Raw genomic sequence first — 26257 nt, forward strand, 5'->3', positions numbered from 1 at the left:
ATTTATTTCTAGTTCTGTTACTTGTTATATTGCTTAGCAGTATCCCATTGATTGCATGTATTCCATCGTTTACCCATTAAGCAGATGAAGGGACATTTGGGCAATTTTCTACTTTTAAGTTTTTCTTAACATGTCAGAGAATGAGACAATATAGTATGTTAAGAGCCTAAGTTTTTAACCTAGACAGACTTTAGTACAAATCTCATGTCTGCCATATATTAATTTGTATCCTTGGTCAAATTATATTTTCTGAGTCATAATATTGTGAAGATTAAATTAACAGGTGACTTGTTGGGCTTCTCAGATAGCTCAGTTGGTAAAGAATCTGCCTGCAATGCAGAAGACTTGGGTTCAATCCATGGGTTAGGAAGATCTCCTAGAGAAGGGATAGGCTACCTACCCTAGTATTCTAGCCTGGAGAATTCTATGGACTGTATAGTCTATGGGGTCACAAAGAGTCAGACACAACTGAGCAACTTTCACTTTCACTGTAGTATAATAAGTGGTAGCTATTATTGCTACTATGATCTCTGGTTCTCAAACTCTGCTTTATTTCAGGTCTTCAAACTTTATTTCACATCCCAAACATAACATCTTTAATCACCTCAGAGCTCCTGCTGTATCACTTCACTTAAAATATACCTCTCCTTCTCTCTGTTTCCCATCTGTATGATCCAAGTGCATCTTCCTTCATGAGAACTTTCCCAATTCACAGTTCACACTTACCATTCCATTCTCCACATTCCTGTAGCATGCATTATTCAGTCTGGTAGCCACTCCACACACTACAGCTTTTTTTAAATCTTAAATTAATTATGGTTAAATTTTTTTTTTTTTTACTTTTTATTTTATATTGGGGTATAGTCGATTAACAATGCTGAGATAATCTTAGGTGAACAGAGAAGGAATTCAGCCATACACATACATGTATGCATCCTCCCCCAAACTCCCCTCCTTTCCAAACTCCCCTCTTTTCCACATAACATTGAGCAGAGTTCCATGTGCTATACAGTAGGTCCTTGCTGGTTATCCATTTTAAACATAGCAGTGTGTACATGTCCTTCCCAAACTCCCTATCTCTTCCCCCCATCCTTCCTCTGGCAACCATATGTTCATTCTCTAAGTCTGTGAGTCTCTCTCTGTTTTGTAAGTTCATTTGTATCATTTCTTTTTAAATTCCACATATCAGGGATGTCACATGATATTTCTCTAGTTTTTTATATTTAAATCCAGCTCCTTAGTCACAGTAGCCATATTTCAAGTGCTTAACAGAAAAATGCAGTAAATGCCTGCTATACTGGACAATGAGGAAAAGGAATATTTCAATCCTCACATAAATTTCTATTGGACAACACTACTCAACATTTAAAACTATATGGTTCCATTTAGAACTAGCTTATATGATACAGTTGTATTCTCAGTTTTTCTGTGCACATATTCCACAGAAAACTAGTTAGCAGTCATTGAGCATCTAGCCTATGCAAGACACTGCCAAGGACTGAGGATCTGAAGACCTGCCTTGCAAGAGCTTACCATAATACTAACATCAGGCAACAATGAGTCATCTTTCAGGTGATCCTGAGCCACCTGGACAACAAATGCTAAAGGAATTTAAAAGAAGAAATGATTACCAAGGTCTGGCTGGCTGGTAGAGATGTGGACCATTGAAAGTTCAGGACATACATGAAAAGGAATAGTCCAGGAAGATAGAAGAGTGAGCAGAGCCCTATCTTGTATTATTTCATATTCTTTCCAGAGCATGAAGCACAGTGCTAGATATAGAGAAACACAACTAACACATTGAGATGAGGAAGACTCAAATGATTAGGAGCAGGCATATATTCAGCTAGTCAAGTTACTGAGGGTAACACATGATGGACAGTCATGTGATAAGGATTCAAAAAATAGAGGCTCAGAGCAGATCAAACTAAGGGCAGATTGGCAAAGGTAGGTAAAAAGCAAATCCAGAGGCAGGGGCTAAGGAGCTAAAGTCAAGTCAAGTTGAAAGAAATGAATAGAGAATAGGCAAGAAAAGTGATACTGAGACAAACTCAGGCTCAAGGAGGAAGGCCATGCCCAAAGGTTAGCACAATGCAGCCAGAGATAACTTATCACCAGAAAGAAGAAAGGATGACAGAGAAGGTGCCATATAAGAGGCCAGACTGGGAAATGCAGCCAATTTGGAAATGCAGTTCCAACTATCTTTTATCTCTGATGGTTCCACATGGGATGGATTGTCTTCCTGTCTCAAATGCTTAAATGATATATGGAAGTCATATAAATCTTTTGGATAGGCTGTGCTTATTGGCTGAAGGCAAGATAGCTGAAGTCTACATTAATGTTTTAAAAATAAGCATAAAGGTAAAAATCTGCAAAAAGTGTACTGAAACGTAAGGTAAAAAGTAACATGCTTAGGTTAATTGGCTTACTGCAAGGCCCTGACTGCCTTAATAGTGTTCCTCCACTTTTCCATTTCCTTCAGTTCAGTTCAGTTCATATCAGTCGCTCAGTCGTGTCCGACTCTTTGTGACACCATGAATTGCAGCACGCCAGGCTGCCTTGTCCATCACCAACTCCCAGAGTTCACTCAAACTCATGTTCATCAAGTTGGTGATTCCATCCAGCCATCTCATCCTCTGTCGTCCCCTTCTCCTCCTGCCCCCAATCCCTCCCAGCATCAGAGTCTTTTCAAATGAGTCAACTCTTCGCATGAGGTGGCCAAAGTACTGGAGTTTCAGCTTTAGCATCAGTCCTTCCAAAGAATACGCAGGACTGATCTCCTTTAGAATGGACTGGTTGGATCTCTTTGCAGTCCAAGGGACTCTCAAGAGTCTTCTCCAACACCACAGTTCAAAAGCATTGATTCTTCAGCACTCAGCTTTCTTCACAGTCCAATTCTCACATCCATACATGACCACAGGAAAAACCATAGCCTTGACTAGACGGACTTTTGTTGGCAAAGTAATGTCTCTGCTTTTCAATATGCTATCTAGGTTGGTCATAAATTTCCTTCCAAGGAGTAAGTGTCTTTTAATTTCATAGCTGCAATCACCATCTGCAGTGATTTTGGAGCCCCCGAAAAATAAAGTTTGACACCGTTTCCACTGTTTCCCCATCTACTTCCCATGAAGTGATGGGACCGGATGCCATGATCTTCGTTGTATGAATTTTGAGCTTTAAGCCAACTTTTTCATCATCCTCTTTCACTTTCATCAAGAGGCTTTTGAGATCCTCTTTACTTTCTGCCATAAGGGTGGTGTCATCTGCATATCTGAGGTTATTGATATTTCTCCCGGCAATCTTGATTCCAGCTTGTGCTTCTTCCAGCCCAGTGTTTCTCATGATGTACTGTGCATAAAAGTTAAATAAGCAGGGTGACAATTTACAGCCTTGACGAACTCCTTTTCCTATTTGGAACCAGCCTGTTGTTCCATGTCCAGTTCTAACTGTTGCTTCCTGATCTGCATACAGGTTTCTCGAGAGGCAGGTCAGGTGGTCTGGTATTCCCATCTCTTTCAGAATTTTCCACAGTTTATTGTGATCCACATAGTCAAAGGCTTTGGCATAGTCAATAAAGCAGAAATAGATGCTTTTCTGGAACTCTCTTCCTTTTTCCATGATCCAGTGGATGTTGGCAATTTGATCTCTGGTTCCTCTGCCTTTTCTAAAACTAGCTTGAACATCAGGAAGTTCACGGTTCACATATTGCTGAAGCCTGGCTTGGAGAATTTTGAGCATTACTTTACTAGTGTGTGAGATGAGTGAAATTGTGCGGTAGTTTGAGCATTCTTTGGCATTGCCTTTCTTTGGGATTGGAATGAAAACTGACTTTTCTAGTCCTGTGGCCACTGCTAAGTTTCCCAAATTTGCTGGCATATTGAGTGCAGCACTTTCACAGCATCATCTTTCAGGACTTGAAATAGCTCAACTGGAATTTCATCACCTCCACTAGCTTTGTTCGTAGTGATGCTTTCTAAGGCCCACTTAACTTCCCATTCCAGGATGTCTGGCTCTAGGTGAGCAATCGTGCCATCGTGATTATCTGGGTCGTGAAGCTGTTTTTTGTACAGTTCTTCTGTATATTCTTGCCACCTCTTCTTAATATCTTCTGCTTCTGTTAGGTCCATACCATTTCTGTCTTTTATTGAGTCCATCTTTGCATGAAATGTTCCCTTGGTATCTCTAATTTTCTTGAAGAGATCTCTAGTCTTTCCCATTCTGTTGTTTTCCTCTATTTCTTTGCAGTGATCGCTGAGGAAGGATTTCTTATCTCTCCTTGTTATTCTTTGGAACTCTGCATTCAGATGCTTATATCTTTCCTTTTCTCCTTTGCTTTTCACTTCTTTTCTTTTCACAGCTATTTGTAAGGCCTTAGTTGGGCTTATATTTGGCTTGAGTGACCTGCTCAAGGAGTTGATTACAGAGACAAGGTTTCAATTGCTGGCTGTCGGATTCTATCACATGTGTTTTGCCAAACAATTGAGAGTCACAAAGTGGAGTTCTTCCTGGCTTTGTCTAAAGTTAAAGGAGTACCAGAGAAAATGTAAACTTTTAAATGTCTAAAACTTGGATAAGAAATTAAACGTGTTTTTAAAGGAAAAGGCAATAAAACACAACAACAAAACTAGGCAGCGAGCACAGTCAGTTCTGAATGACCCTGAACACTGTATGTCTTGAGAATCAATCCACATACTGTATCACCCACTCCTCAGGCACAAGGCCATGACTCCCTGTCTAAAACCACAATGCTTGTGGAATCTTAAGAAGTTCTAGAATAACCATACTTGGTCCAAGTCAGCAGAGGACAGGAAGCTCATTAAGAATTCCCCAATTCTTAATCTACAGCTAAGAGAAGCTACCTGCAACATTGAGACTTGCCTGAATCCAATCACATTGATTCAGGGAGGATTCTGGCAACTGCTTAGAGGCTAATTTGAAAGGCAAACCATCAAAGTCAGCTTAAATGTTTTGAGAGGATTAAGCCACAGTATTATCATTTGCTATGTACTTGGCATTAGAAGACCCTGGTTTTCAAATTTCTCACTTAGGAATATCAGCAGTCCTTCCTAAGAGAGAGAAGAATACTACGTTATCCAAGGAAGCCAGAGTCACTGCTGTTATATCAGACAGAGATGTATAGTGGCATGAGAAATGTATCCAGCATAAAGGACATGCCACAGACTCGACTCATGGTACTGTAAGTAGAACACCAGATTTAGATCAAAATCCATATTCAGATCCTATATCAATCACTTCTTAGCTGAATGACCTTAGTATAATCCCTTAATTTCTCCTGTCATCAGTTTATTCATCTGTAAAATGGAGTAACATATTCCTTAGCTTTGGTGGGTTTTGTGACAAGTAAGATTGTCATCAAAGCTGGGAAAACACTTTGTAATCTGTAGATTGCTATGCACACGGGAGCCATTATCTGGTCTTTTTCCCTAAAATACTGTTCCTTGGAACTCACTTAGCCTGGGGTTTTCCAACTACACTTCTAAAAGAATATTTTTGGAGCTACTCAAATGAAGACTTACAAAATATGAGTATCTGTTTTCTGCTTCTTTTTTCTCTGATCCAAGGAACTTGCTTCCTTTCACAGATTTAGCTCTTTATGTCATTAACTAAATTTAAATCATGCCTAAAGACTTACTTGTTTGGCAGCACAGTTTCATATCCTGTTTGGTTTAATTTTTAAAATTCTTTTGTAAAGCACTCCAAGATGTTTGCATGAAGATCACTCAACAAACGGAAGCCTCTCTTGAATACACACACAAGGACACACCCACATCGATGGGAAGAAACATAATACAGATTTTTGTTAACGTGGTGAAACAAGTCTACAGAAAACAGTTCCTAAAATTACATTTGCTGCAACACTGTATGGCCATTTCTTGGCTGAAATATCCTTAACTCCCTCAAAGCCAAGTGGGAAGGCTAATGTGATCTTCCAGAACCCAAGTCCACCAAGTCATATAGAGAGAAGATTTAAGGGTGCAGGTCAACATAGACATAGTATTTTCCATGAAGCAGGCATCCTGGCAAGAGAATATTCCCTAGTGTTTCACCATTTATCAAGAGACTAACCATCAGGCCCTGAACTGTGTTACATAAGCACAATACCCTTATTGTTAGCAGCTGTTCATTGGTCAGGATTGCACAACTGACCAGGTGCATGGCAGGATGGAGTTTTTGTCTTAATCCAAAGATTCGGAGTAGATGGGCTTGTTCAATGATGGTAAAACATTGGTTCCAAGCCATCAGGATTATTATAGCCTTTTAGGTACTTTGCCAATTTACACATATGTGGTAGAAATTAAAGCATGCTGCAGATACAAAAAGAGCCATTGGTTTAATTTAGAAACATTCTTTTTGATTTTGTATATTTAAGAACTGATTTTAAGCTTAATTGTCTGAAAGTTTAAGTAAAATCATTGATTCAGTATCACTAAAGGTCATTAGACAATTCCAGAGATGATATATTTTGAATTATCAATGGCAAGGAAGTTTGGTTTTTAAATGATTACTTTAAGATAAATATATAATACTAAAATGTATTTATTATAAGAATTAGAGAAAGATCTACTCATGTAGGACAGAATAGTTTTAGAGCCCAAGAAAAATCTATCTCCTTCTGTTGTCAAGAAAAAAAATTCTTTTAATTTTTTAAAATTTATTTATTTTTAATTGAAGGATAATTGCTTTACAATTTTGGGTTGGTTTCTGCCATACATCAACATGAATCAGCCATAGGTACACATATGTCCCCTCCCTCAAGAACCTCCCTCCCACTTCCCACCTCAGCCCACCCCTCTAGGTTGTCACAGAGCACCAGTTTGAGCTCCCTGATAATACAGCAAATTCCCACTGGCTATTTTACATATTCTTTTACTTTAAATTAACTATAAAAGTTCAAACTTTTATATTGTCTTAAGACAGAAATTTTCAGGCTATTTTTTTCACCTTTTTTTTCTTGACTTGGCTTTGAGTATTTCAAAGTATATCTTTCTTCACTGACATACCTTCTCATTTAATGAATCTGTTTTCAAAAGTTTCAGATAACCGTTAACCATTATTTGAGGATAATATGTTATAAAGCAAATTATCAGGCTGCCAATTTTTGTATTCAAAAAATTGTATTTTCCTAATAAGTTAGTGTTTGTTTTTTTTTTTACTGGTTTAGTTTTTCAGTAAGTCATATCTATATATGAAATAGAGCTGTAAGTTGGTCCAGGTACTATGGAAAACAGTATGGAGGTTCCTCAGAAAACTAAAAATAGAATTACCATATCATTCAGCAATCCCACTCCTGAGCATATATCTGGACAAAACCATAATTCAAAAAGATACATGCACCCCTATGCTCATAGCAACACAATTCACAATAGTCAAGACATGGAAACAACCTAAATGTCCACTGACAATGAATGGATAATGAACATGTGGTACATATGTATACACAATGGAATACGACTCAACCATAAAAAAGAATGGAATAACGCCATTTGCACCAGTATGGACGCAACTCGAAATGATCATACTCAGTGAAATAAGTCAGAAAGAGAAGGACAAATACCTTGTAATATCACTTATGGTGGTGGTAGTTTAGTCACTAAGTTAGTTGTGTCCAACTCTTGCAATCCCATGGACCATAGCCACAAGGCTCCTCTGTCCATAGGATTTCCCAGGCAAAAATACTGGAGTGGGTTGCCATTTGCTTCTCCATGATATCACTTATATATGGAACCTAAAATATGATACAAATGAATCTATCTACAAAACTAAAACAGATTCACAGACATAGAGAACAGACTTGCGGCTGCCAAGGGGGAAGGGCACAGGCAAAGGAAGGATTGGGAGTTTGGGGTTACCAGATGCAAACTATTACATATAGAGGGCTTCCCTAGTAGCTCAGACTGTAAAGAATCTGCCTGCAATGCAGGAGACTCAGGTTTGCTCCCTGGATCAGGAAGATCCCCTGGAGGAGGACATGGCAATCCACTCTAGTATTCTTGCCAGGGAATCCCATGGACAGAGGAGTCTGGCAGGCTACAGTCCCTGGGTCACAAAGAGTCAGACAGGATTTAATGACTAAGCACACACACATTACATATAGACTGGATAAACAGCAAGGTACTACTGTATAGCTCAGAGAACTAGATTCAATATCCTAGAATAAACCATAATGGAGAAGAATATGAAAAAGTACCTATATGTGTGTATAATTGAGTCACTTTGCTTTACAGCAGAATTTAACACATTGTAAATAAACTACACTTCAATAAAAAATAAGATAGAGCTAACCTAAGGTTCTTTATGGGGGAAAAATGACAACATCTAGGAAAGATTAATAATGTCAGAATAATTACTGTTATAGAAAATGCCACATATTGGCAACATTAAATCACTGTTCTCCTAACCTTTCTGGATAGAGAGCTAATATATACTGTGCATGTGCTATGTGACAGGCATAGGACTAACAGTGTGCCCAACGCAAGAGCTATTTACTATCAGTCTCTCAATATAGAGATGTGGAAACTCAGGCAAAAGGGTTAGAGAAAGTTGGAGTAACCTAACTCCAGAGCATTTGGTCTTACCCAGTCACCTAATTTTGTGTGTGAAGCAATAACTGGCAGGAGAAGAACAGGCCTTCAATAAAAGGTTTTGCTGTAAGCAGTACAAATGAATTCTATACCAACATTTGGCCAGAGTGGATCTTTCAGTTCAATTCAGCCACTCAGTTGTGTCTGATTCTTTGAAGCCCCATGGACTGCAGTGCACCAGGCCTCCCTGTCCATCACCAACTCCCGGAGCTTACTCAAATTCATGTCCATTGAGTCGGTGATGCCGTCCAACCATCTCATCCACTGTCGTCCCTTTCTCTTCCCACCTTCAAACTTTCCCAGCAACAGGGTCTTTTCAAATGAGTCAGTTCTTCACATAAGGTGGCCAAAGTATTGGAATTTCAGCTTCAGCATCAGCCCTTCCAATAAATATTCAGGACTGATCTCGTTTAGGATGGACTGGTTGGATCTCCTTGCAGTCCAAGGGACTCTCAAAAATCCTCTCCAACACCACAGTTTAAAAGCATCAATTCTTCAGTGCTCAGTTTTCTTTATAGTCCAACTCTCACATCCATACTTGACTACTGGAAAAACCATAGCTTTGACTAGACAGGCTTTTGTTGGCAGAGTAATGTCTCTGCATTTTAATATGCTGTCTAGGTTGGTCATAGCTTTTCTTCAAGGAGTAAGTGTCTTTTAATTCATGGCTGCAGTCACCATCTGCAGTGATTTGGGAGCCCCCCCAAATAAAGTCTGTCACTGTTTCCATTGTTTCCCCATCTTCTTGCCATGAAGTGATGAGACCAGATGCCATGATCTTTGTTTTTTCGAATATTGAATTTTAAACCAAGTTTTTCACTCTCCTCTTTCACTTTCATCAAGAGGCTCTTTAGTTCTTCTTCACTTTCTGCTATAAGGCTGGTGTCATCTGCATATCTGAGGTTATTGATATTTCTCCTGGCAATCTTGATTCCAGCTTGTGCTTCATCCAGCCTAGCATTTTGCATGATGTACTCTGCATATAAGTAAAATAATCTGGGTAACAATGTACAGCCTTGATGTACTCCTTTCACAATTTGGAACCAGTCTGCTGTTCCACGTCCAGTTCTAACTGTTGCTTCTTGACCTGCATATAGATTTCTCAGGAGGATCTTTAGGACACATGAAAAACTGGTATCCCCCAAAAAGAGGACTATCAAATACTCAAACTATGAATTATGTTTGCAGCACCTTTATTAATGAAAAACACTCTTAAGACCCTGTGACTTGATTATATTGTTTAGTGGCAGATAGTAACTCAATTTTAGTTCTAGTTATGAACTGTAATAATGGAATTCAAATACAATGTGTTGAGAGAGACTAAAACCATTACACACTTTGTTAATATGTCCTCAATCAAGAAATAACTTTTAGATTCTATCAGTGAAGTATATATTTCATGATCCTGCCAGTTGTGGCTGTTTTGACAAGGATGATTCCGTTTTCAGACCAGATTATAGGTGAAGGTTTATAGTCTGTGATGATCTATTTTCCATGTAAGGAAGATAGGGATGTTTTTATGTTTGCTTATTGGTTCTGTAAGCAATCTCAATAAAGTCAGTGAAGAGTGACTTTTCCCTTTTATGCTTATAAAGAACAGTGTATGTTTGTCCATGATTGGAATTTACAGTAAGTTCCATGAGAGAGTGCATGTGTGTTCTTGTTTAATACTTTCAGTACCAAAATATAAAGAGGAAAGATTATGTTTCCTGAAATTTTCCCAGATTAGACATGCAGGAGGAGGAACATTCACTTCTGTGCCTTACGATTTCTTGTCTTTAGTTTCATGGACTGGTCTTTACAAACACAGAGGTGATCTAGGGCACTTCAAGATTCTCTCTGCTTACTTTCCAGGTGGATATTTCCTTTCCCTGCTGTAAATGGCAGACTGAGCAGAACCTCTCTAAATCAGGTCCTATTTTTATTACATCTTGCAGAAATTATTCAAATATTCTAGCCTGTGGGAGTTCTTGTTTCTTATTTCGTGTGCACATACAGTCTTTACCCGATATTCATCAGGAAAAAGATTATACACACACATATACATACTTCATTTGGGAGGCAGGGTATTACAATGTGGGATAAAATCACAATTTTGAAACAAAAATAAAGTATTCCCCTTTATTTAGGCTTCCTCCACAATCACCATATTTTAGGAGAAAATGTGGGATCTTAGTTCCCCAACCAGGGATGGAGCCCACACTGCCTGCCTTGGAAGCATGGAGTCTTGACCACTGGACCACCAGGGAAGTCCCAGAAAAGTTCATTTCTATATACTTTCTCCAATAATCCAATAAAACTAAAACAAGTTACTGTCCATTTTCCTTTCCTAGATTCGAAAGTAAAACATGAAGTATAAGAGTTTTGCAGATTTTCTGGACTCTGAAATATAAAGTATCCTGCAGATGGCTAACTCTCTAGGCTAAAATGTCACTTAGCTGTCCCATCGCCCATTTAAATTATATCCCCACATCAGTCTCTCCTACTACCTTTATCAATCAAGTAAGGCCATACCTGTAATTATGAAGTTTTTAATGCCCTGTCTCCTCCACTAATTGTAAACTTAAAAAAAAAAAAACGTTTAACCATTATATACTCAGTGCCCATCATAGTACTTGGCACATAATAAACATATATTAAATTCATGATTAAATAAACAGCAAAATTAACAACAGGTGTTTTTTGTTTTAATGAAACTAGTTAAAGAAAAAAGAACCAAACTAATTGCACTATTCTATGCTAGTGCAAGTACATTTTCACACAAATCTACAATTATAAATTCATTAAGAAATGTGCCTTCTTCCTGACCCATCACATTTGAATGCCTTGCTTTTTTGCTTTGTGGAGTCACAGTGAGCTGATTTCTTACTTAAGCTCTAAACTAAGTGCAAGGCAGGTGTGGATATACCACCTAGGATGTTTTGGGATTCCAGCCTGGCCTTTAACAGTGACTTGGGTATTTACACAACAATTTAAAAGACAATATAATGAGGTAGATGTTATACCTGGAGAAACTACAAGTGTTACAGTATTTTCACTAAAGCATTAATATTTTAAATGCTTTTTTTTGGTTTTTGTTTTTGTTTTTGTTTTTGTTTTTGGCTACACCATGTTGGGATCTTAGCTCCCTGACCAGGGATTTAATCCATGGCCCCTGCAGTGGAAGTGCAGAGTCTTAACTACTGGACCCCAGGGAAGTAGCTAGAGGACTATATTTTTAAGTAGAAAGGCACTACCTCTGGCAAACCAAGAGTTTGTCATCTCATTTATACAGACAAACCAACAGACTATATACACTAAATATTGAAAAATATATCTTGTTCACACTCAGGTTTCAATCAACTAACAAATTTCTCTCTATAAGTTTATATTACAAAACCAAAGCTCTAGATGAAGATTTTCTAATAGCTTAATGATTAAAGAAATAAATCCACATAAGCTAGTCAAAGTTGAGATTATGGAAACAATAACTATGACAGAGTAAGTTACTGCTCTATTTAAGTTATATATACAAGTTACCCTCTTATCTTGACCCAGATAGTGAATTCTCTGAGGAGGAAAGATAAGGTGAAGAAACACTGACTTCACCTAATCCCCAAGCCATCTTGTTCCAGTACAGGCAGAATCAAGATCAGCAAAAAGTGCCTACTTGCCTTGGCCTTGTGTTTGCTAAAGCCTGTTAGACTTTGCACATGGATCATCATTTGGCCTGCAATGCCCTAGTCTGGATCTCCCAGCCGAGCTTTTCCTTCATTGTAATTTCTGCTGTCAAGATTTAGCCACTGTCTCTTGACTAAACCCTCTAGAATCTAGACACTCCATGTGCCAAGGCACCCCCACACCATTTATGTCTGTTTCCATAAAAATGGATGAGTGTACACTTGTTTATGTGTCTACTCTGTGTGTGTTCTTGGGCTCTTTCATGTGTCTGTCTGGCTGAATTGAGGGACTACAGAGTACTTCCTGCAGGCCAACCACAGCAGGAAGATTCAGCTCTGGTCTTGGACCACCAGGAGGATCCCACTGAGGACCTGCTGTGTGGGGGAGGACGCCGCACTGTCTCAGGGTTCCTTGGTAGCACTATGCAGCAAGGGAGGACTGAAGAAATTGCAGAGCCCTGAAACCACAGCTCAGACTGTTATAAGGCAGGGTTGAAATGTCATTTCAGTTTCTATAAATCACTGAGTCTATTTAACCATGTAAATGTGTCGCTGATAACTACAATGAAAAGAAGAGATGCCAGATAACTACAATGAAGAGATGCCACTGACATCTTTATGTCATAAAAAATTTCCTTTTTAACTACTTTACTTTTCTGAGGTTTTAACAGAATAGAATAAAATGTTAGGGGGAAAAAAAGTAGTTCACTAGACTGTGAGCTTAATGAAGACAGAGAACACTACTTTGGCAGAGGGAAGGGTATCTGTTGCTATTCTACAGTTATTCATTATTATACAATCCCTGGGTCCTAACACAGTGCTTGGCACATGAAAAGTATAAATTAATATTGATCAAGTGCTTACAAGCTCTAGAATCCATTCTGAGATCTCGGGCAAAGTGATAAACAAGACAAAACTTTGCTTTCATTAAGCTTATATTCTGTTTGGTGGTAAAAAGCACAAAACAAACGGAGAAATAAATCAAGAATAAACTATCAGAAAGTAATATGTCCTATTAGAAAGTGTTAGAGCAGCTAATTTAGTTTGAATGGATAGGACGGATCTTTTCTCCTAAATAACACCCATGAGAAAACATCACAGTACTTCTCAACTTTTCCACCCATGAAAATCATTTGAGTAGTTAAGGAATCAGAGACTGATTTCACTGGGCTTAGGTGGTGGAGCCTGGGCGCTGGGATTGCTTAAATGTTCCCAGCCAACTCAATGCTTGCCTGGTGGATCAGATGGTAAAGAATCTGCTTGTAATGTGGGAGACCCATGTTCGATTTCTGGGTCAGGAAGATTCCCTGGAGGAGGAAAGGGCAAACCACTCAGATATTCTTGCCTGGGAAATCCTATGGACAGAGGACTCTGGTGGACTACAGAGTCCTTGGAGTCCTTGGAGTCACAAAGTCGGACACAACTGAGCAACTAACACACAGTAAGCCGACTCTTAATGGTTAGCCACAAAGGAGAAGCACTGAAGAGGGAAGTACATTCCAGCAAAGAAATAGCTAGTACAAAAGCTTTCCCATAGGAGTTAGACTTGTGGTCAGAGCAATGATTAATAAACCCGTGATCTGATCACACAGGTGACAGCCTTGTCTAACTCAATGAAACTAAGCCATGACATGTGGGGCCACCCAAGACGGACGGGTCATGGTGGAGAGGTCTGACACAATGTGGTCCACTGGAGAAGGGAATAGCAAACCACTTCAGTATTCTTGCCTTGAGAACCCCATGGACAGTATGAAAAGGCAAAATGACAGGATACTGAAAAAGGAACTCCCTGGCTCTGTAGGTGCCCAATACGCTACTGGAGATCAATGGAGAAATAACTCCAGAAAGAATGAAGCGATGGAGCCAAAGCAAAAACAATACCCAGTTGTGGATGTGACTGGTGATAGAAGCAAGGTCAGATGCTGTAAAGAGAAATATTGCATAGGAACCTGGAATGTCAGGTCTATAAATCAAGGCAAATTGGAAGTGGTCAAACAGGAGATGGCAAGAGTGAACATCGATATTCTAGGAATCAGCAAACTAAAATGGACTGGAATGGGTGAATTTAACTCAGATGACCATTATATCTACTACTGTGGGAAGGAATCCCTTAGAAGAAATGGAGTAGCCATCATGGTCAACAAAAGAGTCCGAAATGCAGTATTTGGATGCAATCTCAAAAACGACAGAATGATCTCTGTTCATTTCCAAGGCAAACCATTCAATATCATGGTAATCCAAGCCTATGACCCAACTAGTAATGCTGAAGAAGCTGAAGTTGAACGGTTCTATGAAGGCTTATAAGACCTTTTAGAACTAACACCCAAAAAAGATGGATGTCCTTTTCATTATACGGGACTGGAATGCATAAGTAGGAAGTCAAGAAACACCTGGAGTAACAGGCAAATTTGGCCTTGGAATATGGAATGAAGCAGGGCAAAGGTTAATAGTTTTGCCAAGAGAACACATTGGTCATAACAAACACTCTCTTCCAACAACACAAGAGAAGACTCTACACACGGACATCACCAGATGGTCAACATCAAAATCAGATTGATTATATTCTTTGCAGCCAAAGATGGAGAGGCTCTATACAGTCAACAAAAACAAGACCAGGAGTGGACTGTGGCTCAGATCATGAACTCCTTATTGCCAGATTGAACTTAAATTGAAGAAAGTAGGGAAAACCACTAGACCATTCAGGTATGACCTAAATCAAATCCCTTATGATTATACAGTGGAACTGAGAAATAGATTTAAGGGACTAGATCTGATAGAGTGCCTGATGAACTATGGACAGAGGTTCGTGACATTGTACAGGAGACAGGGATCAAGACCATCCCCATGGAAAAGAAATGCAGAAAAGCAAAATGGCTGTCTGAGGAGGCCTTACAAATAGCTGTGAAAAGAAAAGAAGTGAAAAGCAAAGGAGAAAAGGAAAGATATAAACATCTGAATGCAGAGTTCCAAAGAATAGCAAGGAGAGATAAGAAAGCCTTCCTCAGCGATCAATGCAAAAAAATAGAGGAAAACAACAGAATGGGAAAGACTAGAGATCTCTTCAAGAAAATTAGAAGCTTTTAAGTTTAATTATGTCTCATTTGTTTATTTTTGCTTTTATTTCCAATATCCTGGGAGGTGGGTCATACAGAATCCTGCTGTGATGTATGTTGGAGAGTGTTTTGCCTATGTTCTCCTCTAGGAGTTTTATAGTTTCTGGTCTTAAACGTTTAGATCTTTAATCCATTTTGAGTTTATTTTTGTGTATGGTGTTAGAAAGTGTTCTAGTTTCATTCTTTACAAGTGGTTGACCAATTTCCCAGCACTACTTGTTAAAAAGACTGTCTTTAATCCATTGTATATTCTTGCCTCCTTTGTCAAAGATAAGGTGTCCATATGTGCGTGGATTTATCTCTGGGCTTTCTATTTTGTTTCATTGATCTATATTTCTGTCTTTGTGCCAGTACCATACTGTCTTGATGACTGTGGCTTTGTAGTAGAGCCTGAAGTCAGGCAGGTTGATTCCTCCAGTTCCATTCTTCTTTCTCAAGATTGCTTTGGCTATTAGAGGTTTTCTGTATTTCCATACAAATTGTGAAATTATTTATTCTAGCTCTGTGAAGAATACTGTTGGTAGCTTGATAGGGATTGCATTGAATCTAAAAATTGCTTTGGGTAGTACACTCATTTTCACTATATTGATTTTTCCAATCCATGAACATGGTATATTTCTCCATCTATTAGTGTCCTCTTTGATTTCTTTCACCAGTGTTTTATAGTTTTCTATATATAGGTCTTTAGTTTCTTTATGTAGATATATTCCTAAGTATTTTATTCTTTTCATTGCAATGGTGAATGGAATTCTTTCCTTAATTTCTCTTTCTATTTTCTCATTATTAGTGTATAGGAATGCAAGATTTTTCTGTGTGTTGATTTTATATCCTGCAACTTTACTATATTCATTGATTACTTCTAGTAATTTTCTGGTGGAGTCTTTAGGGTTTTCTATGTAGAGGATCATGTCATCCTTCAGAATGGGAGAAAATAATGGCAAATGAAGCAACTGACAAACAACTAATCTCAAAAATATACAAGCAACTCCTACAGCTCAATTCCAGAAAAATAAATGACCCAATCAAAAAATGGGCCAAAGAGCTAAATAGACATTTCTCCAAAGAAGACATACAGATGGCTAACAAACACATAAAAAGATGCTCAACATCACTCATTATCAGAGAAATGCAAATCAAAACCACAATGAGGTACCATTTCACACCAGTCAGAATGGCTGCTACCCAAACATCTACAAGCAATAAATGCTGGAGAGGGTGTGGAGAAAAGGAAACTCTCTTACACTGTTGGTGGGAATGCAAACTAGTACAGCCACTATGGAGAACAGTGTGGAGATTCCTTAAAAAACTGGAAATAGAACTGCCATATGACCCAGCAATCCCACTGCTGGGCATACACACTGAGGAAACCAGAAGGGAAAGAGACACGTGTACCCCAATGTTCATCGCAGCACTGTTTATAATAGCCAGGACATGGAAGCAACCTAGATGTCCATCAGCAGATGAATGGATAAGAAAGCTGTGGTACATATACACAATGGAGTATTACTCAGCCATTAAAAAGAATACATTTGAATCAGTTCTAATGAGGTGGATGAAACTGGAGCCTATTATGTAGAGTGAAGTAAGCCAGAAAGAAAAACACCAATACAGTATACTAACGCATATATATGGAATTTAGAAAGATGGTAACAATAACCCTGTATACAAGACAGCAAAAGAGACACTGATGTATAGAACAGTCTTTTGGACTCCATGGGAGAGGGAGAGGGTGAGGGTGGGATGATTTGGGAGAATGGCATTGAAACATGTATAATCTCATATATGAAACGAGTCGCCAGTCCAGGTTCGATGCACAATACTGGATGCTTGCGGCTGATTCACTGGGACGACCCAGAGGGATGGTATGGGGAGGGAGGAGAGTTCAGGATGGGGAACACATGTATACCTGTGGCAGATTCATTTTGATATATTGCAAAACCAATACAATATTGTAAAGTTAAAAAAGAAAAGAAAAAAGAAAACTAGAGACACCAAGGGAATGTTTCATGCAAAGATGGACTTGATAAAGGACAGAAATGATATGGACCTAACAGAAGCAGAAGATATTAAGAAGAGGTGGCAAGAATACACAGAAGAACTGTACAAAAAAGAGCTTCACAGCTCAGATAATCACGATGGTGTGATCGCTCACCTAGAGCCAGACATCCTAGAATGTGAAGTCAGGTGGGCCTTAGAAAGCATCACTACAAACAAAGCTAGTGGAGGTGATGGAATTCCAGTACAGCTATTTCAAATCCTAAAACATGATGCTGTGAAAGTGCTGCACTCAATATGTCAGCAAATTTGGAAAACTCAGCAGTGGCCACAGGACTGGAAAAGGTCAGTTTTCATTCCAATCCCAAAGAAAGGCAATGCCAAAGAATGCTCAAACTACCGCACAATTTCACTCATCTCACACACTAGTAAAGTAATGCTCAAAATTCTCCAAGCCAGGCTTCAGCAGTATGTGAACCGTGAACTTTCAGATGTTCAAGCTAGTTTTAGAAAAGGCAGAGGAATCAGAGATCAAATTGCCAACATCCACTGGATCATGGAAAAAGGAAGAGAGTTCCGGAAAAACATCTATTTCTTCTTTATTGACTATGCCAAAGCCTTTGACTGTGTGGATCACAGTAAACTGTGGAAAATTCTTCAAGACATGGGAATACCAGACCACCTGACCTGCCTCTTCAGAAAGCTGTATGCAGGTCAGGAAGCAACAGTTAGAACTGGACATGGAACAACAGACTGGTTCCAAATAGGGAAAGGAGTATGTCAAGGCTGTAAATTGTCATCCTGCTTATTTAACTTATATGCAGAGTACATCATGAGAAATACTGGGCTGGAAGAAGCACAAGCTGGAATCAAGATTGCCGGGAGAGTTATCAGTAATTTTAGATATGCAGATGACACCACCCTTATGGCAGAAAGTGAAGAGAAACTAAAGAGCCTCTTGATGACAGTGAAAGAGGAGAGTGAAAAAGTTGTCTTAAAGCTCAACATTCAGAAAACTAAGATCATGGCCTCTGGTCTCTTCACTTCATGGCAAATAGATGGAGAAACAGTGGAAACAGTGGCAGACTTTATTTTGGAGAGGCTCTGAAAACACTGCTGATGGTGACTGCAGCCATGAAATTAAGACATTTACTTCTTGGAAGGAAAGTTATGACCAACCTAGACAGTATATTAAAAAGCAGAGACATTACTTTGCCAACAAAGGTCCGTCTAGTCAAGGCTATGGTTTTTCCAGTAGTCATGTATGGATGTGAGAGTCAGACTATAAAGAAAGCTGAGCACTAAAGAATTGATGTTTTTGAACTGTGGTGTTGAGAAGACTTTGAGAGTCCATTGGACTGCAAGGAGATCCAACAAGTCCTTCCTAAACGAGATCAGTCCTCGGTGTTCATTGGAAGGACTGATATTGAACTGAAACTCCAATATTTTGGCCACCTGATGTGAAGTACTTACTCATTTGAAAAGACCCTGATGCTAGGAAAGATTGAAGGCAGAAGCAGAAGGGGATGACACAAGATGAGATGGTTGGATGAGATCACCGACTCAATGGATATGAGTTTGAGTAATCTCTGGGAGTTGGTAATGGACAGAGAGGCCTGGCGTGCTGCAGTCCACGGAGTCACAAAGAGTCGAACATGACTGAGAGAATCAACTGGACTGAACTGAACTCTTCAGAGGAGTATATCAAAATAGTGTCTCAATAGATCGGTTGACAATGACCAGAAAACAATCCAAATTTACTCGATATACACTTCCTCCTCCTACAAATTTTTCCCCCCTCAGGAAAATATAACATTTTTAAGAGAAAAACAAGCAATGAAAATGTCCCAGATATTAGAACTAACATTCTGAAATGTTTCTACTCAATCTTCTTTCCTCTCTCCTTCATTCAGAGTAGATGTGCATGAGTTTGGAAAGCCCTCCCAGCTTTATTCTCTCACAGGTGTTTCCTCTGCTAGAAACCTCGTAAATTCAATCTTATTTTGGTGTCTGCTTCTCTGGGGACCCAGCAATACAACTGGTCTGAGAAATATAAACATCTGAACCAATGCCCTAGTAATGATTCTCAAAATTTGATGGTCTTGACAACTGTAGTTATAAACAGAATGTAGACTGCTAGGCCCCACCCAAGACATTTTGACATTGAATTTGTCTGTCCAATAAGTTTCCCAGTGATCTTGATCCTACTGGGGTCACACTTTGAGAATCACTAGACTGAGTTTCACTCTCCTTGGCCCCAGGGCAATGAGATGATCAGGGAGCTCACCAACCATATTTCCAAATGTGATTGTATGGTTTCCAAACTAGGTCTGGAAAAAATCTGATGTTTCAGAATCTGCTATAAAAGGAAAGATGAAGCTTAGGAGGGCAGGGTCTACCTTCTCCCCTGCATCAACCAAACCAGCTCTTAAAATCAGTTTTCTGTATTGATATTTCATTTAACAAAAGAGTAAAAGGATGAGAAATATATTTGAAAACAATGGCTCTAAGTAAACTCAGCCTAGCCTTTGCATTTAAAATGATGAAAACACTGACATCTCCCTCCTCCTGGTCTAGCTGACTACCTGGACAACACTCCCCAGTAGCTATTTTGAACAGCTTCCTCCTACAAAGCACAAGCTAGAATCAAGATTTCCAGGAGAAATATCAATAACCTCAGACATGCAGATGACACCACCCTTATGGCAGAAAGTGAAGAAGAACTAAAGGGCCTCTTGATGAAAATGAAAGAGGAGAGTGAAAAAGTTGGCTTAAACCTCAGCATTCAAAAAACTAAGATCATGGCATCCAGCCCCATCACTTCATGGCAAATAGATGGGGAAACAATGGAAACAGAGACTTTATTTTGGGGGGCTTCAAAATCACTGCAGATGGTGACTGGAGCCATGAAATTAAAAGAAGCTTGCTCTTTGGAAGAAAAGCTATGACCAACCTAGACAGCATATTAAAAAGCAGAGACATTACTTTGCCAACAAAGGTCCATCTAGTCAAAGCTATGGTTTTTCCATTAGTCATGTATGGATGTGAGAGTTGGACTATAAAGAAAGCTGAGCATCGAAGAATTGATGCTTTCAAACTGTGGTGTTGCAAAAGACTTTTGAGAGTCTCTTGGACTGCAAGGAGATCAAACCAGTCAATCTTAAAGGAGAGTCCTGAATATTTATTGGAAGGACTGATGCTGAAGCTGAAGCTCCAATACTTTGGGCACCTGCTGCAAAGAACTGACTCTTTGGAAAAGAACCTGATGCTGGGAAAGATTAAAGGCAGGAGAAGAAGAGGACAACAGAGGATGAGACGGTTGGATGGTATCACTGACTCAATGAATATGAGTTTGAGCAGACTCCAGGAGTTGTTGATGGACAGGGAGGCCTGGCATGCTGCAGTCCATGGGGTTGCAAAGAGTCGGACAAGACTGAGCAACAAACTGAACTGATAACCTCATTCCAACATTAGCATTCTAGGTCTGCAATAATACTCAGACCTCTAAGAGCCTTCTGAGTTTCCTGATCCGCATGTTTTCTGCTCTCAATGGATTGGAAGTAGCTATCTCAAAAGCTTTTAATCATATCTGAGAAGCATTTTCCTCTGGTGAGGGCATACCCCTTTTTCTAACTTCTTTCTCTCTTGCCTTTTCAAAACCTGCCACTCTTATTTGACAGCTGCAAGACAGAAGACAAAATAGAGTTAATAACCAAAAGCTGCAAAGCTGCTAACATTCAATCTTCAAACTACTGCTCTACCAACAGATGAACACTTTTCATTAATTTCACTTTCTTAAAAACACATTCCTTTTCTGCCATTAGAGCTGAATTGCTCAAAAAGCTAGATGAACTTCATGATCCTTATTTTTTATCTTTTTGCAAATAAAAGGGCCCATCTCTTACTGTTCAGTACTAACACAAAATGCCCAATCCAAGCAACAGCAAATTATAAAAGCTGATTATTCAGCAATACTGTCTAATTTTCACAACCAAAGACAAGCATTACACATGACATAACTATTCAGGTACACATGATTCAATCTGAAGAAACCTAAGAGATTTTTATTTTTTTGAAAAACTTTATTTAAAAAGGAGTAGCTTCCTGGGTGCTAAATCTTTTTTTTTTAATCAATTTATTTTTTTAATTGAAAGATAATTGCTTTATAGAATTTTATTGGTTTGAAAACAGATAAAGAGATTTTTTATTTCTCTTCCGCTTTACCATTCTATATAGGCCCACTTAAAGAACTGATAGGATGTCTGAGATTAAAAGAAGGGGATAAATGGAGTTGAAGTATATGTTTGATATTAATTAGAAATTCTGACAAATAATTTCGTGGAAAGAAGCAACTAGACAACTTCTTGTTTTGAACTAGCTAGTAACTCAAATGTCATCCATCCTCTTTTCTCTGTGATTCTTGGATAATTAAGAGCTATCTTCCAGGGGTTAGAATATGGAACTCATCCCCATTTTAAAAATAATGATGGTAAGAAGTTAACTAAGATAAGTTATAAACAGAAATAAAGGCAACAATAACAAAAACTGAAGGAGACTTAGTCCAATTCTTTCAACAGTATAACAGTTTAAACATTTTTTACATCGGTGCCGTGAATTTGAACAAAACATGTGAGGCACACAATCCAAAGAATTATTCTTAAACTTCTGAAATTTCTCCCAACTCCTCCCCCCACCACAACTACCAACCACTTCCCTATATTGTTGAAGTATAAGACATACTGAAAACAAAAATGCTTAATGAGATAAGGATGAATATAATGGGGGTTGGGGGATCTTGAATATTGATTCCAGTGATTTGGTTTCAATTTCAGATTCAGCCACTTAATAAACCTCGGGCAAGACATGGACTCTGTGTTTCAGTTTCTTTGTCTGTCCATAGAGTAGGACAACCTAATTCCCCAAGACTGTTGTGAGGATTCAGTGGCAAGGTGTCTACAAGAGCAATTCTAGGAGTTATTTGTAATACTAGGTGCTCAATCAGTTCAGTTCAGTTCAGTCGCTCAATCATGTCCAACTCTTTGTGACCCCATGAATCGCAGCACGCCAGGCCTCCTATCCATCACCAGCTCCCGGAGTTCACTCAGACTCACGTCCATCAAGCTCAATAAGTGCCAGTTAATTGAAAGCAAAAACTGATTCACCCATAATCTGTGGGGAGACTGAACTAATAGAATCTCTTTCAAGGTGCCATACTTGTTCAGAAACATAATTAGGAATAAAAGTTAAAGGGGTTTTAAATTATTCAGAAGTTCATCCAATAATTTTATTTTCTATATTACAGAACTAAGGATAAAGAAAAATTAATGAATGAATAAATAAACATAACACAATGTAAAGAGTGCTCATAGCCACAAATGTACAAAGAGTTGCTAGGGTGTAGATAGAGGACAAGCTGCTGGGGGAGAGGGGAGGTTCACCTGTCTAGAGAAGGGTTTACTTGGCACAGAGACTCACAGAGGATTTGAGCCTTGGTTTTCAGTGTGAGTTCATCAGACAGATGGGGTAAGAGGAGTGGGGGGGGCGGGGGGTGGGGGCGGGGGTGGTGGTGGGGAGCAGTGAGTATACCACATAGAAATCATAGGTTCACATAACATGATTTCAGAATTATATAATTTCATAAATTCACCATGAAAAACAAGAAGGAAGTCTCATATGTGGATAACACATGCCCATTTATAACATGCAATTTTAAGTGGAGAAAAGTAAGAAAAATTAGAATTATAAACCTCTCAGATCACACTCTCCAGGGAAAAAAGCACCAGGAATTCAATGGCCTGGTTCTAGTCAAGCCCTACCAGCTATTACCTGTGTGATCTGGAGTAAATCTCTTCAAATTCTGAGCCTCAGGGCTCTCATCTCTGAAAACCAAGGGTTGGCTTAACAGATCATGAAAGTTATCTGTCATCTCTATAAACCCTAGGATACAATGAAAATTGAAGCTCCGTTTTTACATACCTATTAATAAAAGCAGATCAGTAAAACATTTAGCTCTTATTTAAAAAGAAAAAACACTATTTTGAAAACTCACTTTACAGTACAGAAAAATTATATATACATAAATTTTATGTGTGTGTGTTACAGCTTATTACTTAGGGGGGAAATAGACTGGATTAAGTCACACCTGGTTAAGGTGGAAGGGGTGGAAGGGGCGGGTGAGAGACAGAAGGAAAGGAATTTGAAATGTCTGCAGAGCTCATTAGTGCCCTGATACCAAATGATTCAAGGACATCTTTGGCTTTGATTCAAACAGTTGTTCTGTTCCGAGTAACATGAAGACAATCTAAAGATCCACAGCTGGACTCTGGAAAAACTTGTATGATTTTTCTGTAATAAAAGTAACAAATTTGCTGTGTAGGTTGCATGACACAGGATCATTTCAGAATGAATCCTGTCAAAGCCCTGGGCCCAGAGGACCTGCTTTTATGCAATTTTGGTAAAAGATATGATTTGTTTTTAAGTTGCTCTGGTATTAAGAAAGGCTGAGCAAGCAGTTTTGAGAGGTCACAGCTCAAGTTAAAATAAAGAAAGTGAACATTTGTGCTCACACATTGAGATGCATTTTTGTGAGTGTAATCTCCCTCAGTCCAGGGGTTTCTCAGCCAATTCTCCAAACAATGCATATCTCAAGATGAATCACTTATCCACATGGTTTAAATTCTGTCTCCTCTTGTTTCACAGAAGTCTGATGCCACAACGGATGCTGCTAATGACACCTTTGATTTAGAAATAAGGGGACATGCCAGGTCTTTCTCAGACATACCCTTTGTTCTTCATTAATCACAGCATCACTGAAATCTAAAGCCGTTAGGGACCTCACACATCATCAATATTCTTAAGAAAGAGTTAATAGTTTAAACACTACAGTAATATAATGAGAATAAAATCATAAATTTCTTCCAGAAGTGTTAAGGTTTTTTTTTCCCAGATGCCTTTTTTCCACTGCTACTCTTTAAAGATAATCCCCATTAAGTTTAAGCACAGATTCATTCAATAAATAATTTCCACTACTTCCTTGTGATCTTCAAGGATTGTAGTAACACAAATGTATCTGTGATCCTTACAAGCCCTTCACCCCAAATCCTCATCTTCCCTTCACTGACCCCTACAAAACTCTTCAGAATCATCTGACCACTGATGGATGAATGGACCCCAAACCATCTGAGAGCCAGAGATCTCCAAATATTTCTAGGAATGAATTTACTTATTTTCAAATATAGACTATAAACTTTATGGATTTTTCCCTTGGGTTGACAAAAGAAATATTTTTGCTGCTGTCCAACCAATAAATTTTCTGTACCCCTGACACACACCTGAATTTTTAGAGGCAATCTTCTAAACTAAAATTTACACACACAGTGTACATTTTCGGAAGCTTTCCTCCTGAAAAGCCAATTTCTCATACACCTTGTAACAAACACTGACCACATCCTAACCAAAGCTAAGTACTGTGTAATGCTAAGCAGACCTGGGCCTGCAGGAAATAAGATGCCACATTCAGGACAGCTGTCAGCACTTGTCCAGCACCTGGCCTTCCACTCATCTCTCCCCTGCAATTAGCCAGGAGGGAGGTTTGGAGGTAAGTGGACAACTTCTAATCCCCAAATAAGAAAGAATGTCACTTGATGGCTGTTTTGCAAATACCTTGCTGAGGTTGACCACCGTCTGACTATTTTATTTCTACCTGAGTGTTGCTTACTAACTCTTTTCTCCTAAGACAGTTGAAGACCATCTTACACATTCCTATATAATCCCAGAGCATTCTAGAGTACCACAAATTCACACTTTATTTTTAAGAAACGGGCCTGACAACAGCTTTTCTGAAGACAGAAAAGCAGCTAGATGATGACTTCTGGGGCGGTTAGCAAAGGCTCAAATCCAGATTCAAGCCAGTGGATTTTATTCACTTACGCATTCATTCAATAAACATCTTTCTGATCATCTGATTTGCCCAAAGTACTGTGGCACGTGCAGCAGTTGATATCAGAATAGAAGAAACAGCTTCTCCCCTCAGTTAATAGCTGTGTGTCCATGTACAACTGGACACTCCTGTGTGCAGCAAGTTTAGAGTACAGATTTTTGGAATAGAAAAATACATACATGCATTTAGAAAATGCAGAAATCATTAGGCATGGAGCTCAAAACTGTAATTTTCACTTGAATTCACATTTTCATACAATGTATTTTATACTCAGCAGAAGAAAAATGTAATAGATGATTTATAATTAAATATTGATCCTCTTTTAGACAAGGATCCTCAACACTTTTTTTAGTTTCTTTTAGTAAATATTAATGCATTGAGAGTACAATTATTTAAAGACATAGTTAACACTTGAAGATAGTTAAGACGTGGCATGCTTAACTATGGAAAGCACAACAAATGTAATTAATTTTTAAAGATCATTTAGAAAACCACTGTAAATCAAATTACTGACTAAAAGGGCACTGATGTGATGTTTTGGTCTCTAGCCAGCTTTTATACAGGAGGAAACTGAGGTCCAGAAGGAAATGGGTCTGTGTATAAAAATGTATAGAGTTTGCCCAGAGGAGACAGTTTATACTCCAAATTCATAGTTTGTTTGTTTTTTTACCCTTAAATTCAACATAATTCTAATTAGTCTGGTTATCTGATTCTTCAACCAACAGAAAGCATATTAGAAAGAAAAGAAGATCAAGTTACCAGAATCAGAGCAATAACTGCTGCCAAGTCAAAGAAGGAACAACAATGAAGAAAGACAAGGAAATGACGTCAGAACATCACAAAATAAAGACATCACACACATCACAAAATGTACAGCAGGCTCGTGACATCAAATTAAGGACAATAGCTACACGCCCATTAAGAGCCTCTCATGTTTATTACTTTATC

At 38.7% G+C, this 26257-nt stretch overlaps 1 protein-coding gene across 13 annotated transcripts in view; it reads right to left on the reverse strand.

Annotated features, from left to right (window-relative positions):
• Positions 1 to 26257, reverse strand: part of SUGCT (succinyl-CoA:glutarate-CoA transferase) — an 875539-nt gene that overhangs the window by 413658 nt on the left and 435624 nt on the right. For 2 of the 13 annotated variants that reach the window (XM_059885357.1, XM_059885356.1), the window contains exon 13: positions 5654 to 5760. In XM_059885357.1, coding sequence (XP_059741340.1) covers positions 5695 to 5760 — 66 coding nt within the window. In that variant the 3' untranslated portion in view covers positions 5654 to 5694. 13 annotated transcript variants of the gene reach the window in all.

This window comes from Bos taurus, chromosome 4 (assembly GCF_002263795.3).
Source record: "Bos taurus isolate L1 Dominette 01449 registration number 42190680 breed Hereford chromosome 4, ARS-UCD2.0, whole genome shotgun sequence".
Lineage (NCBI taxonomy): Eukaryota > Metazoa > Chordata > Mammalia > Artiodactyla > Bovidae > Bos > Bos taurus.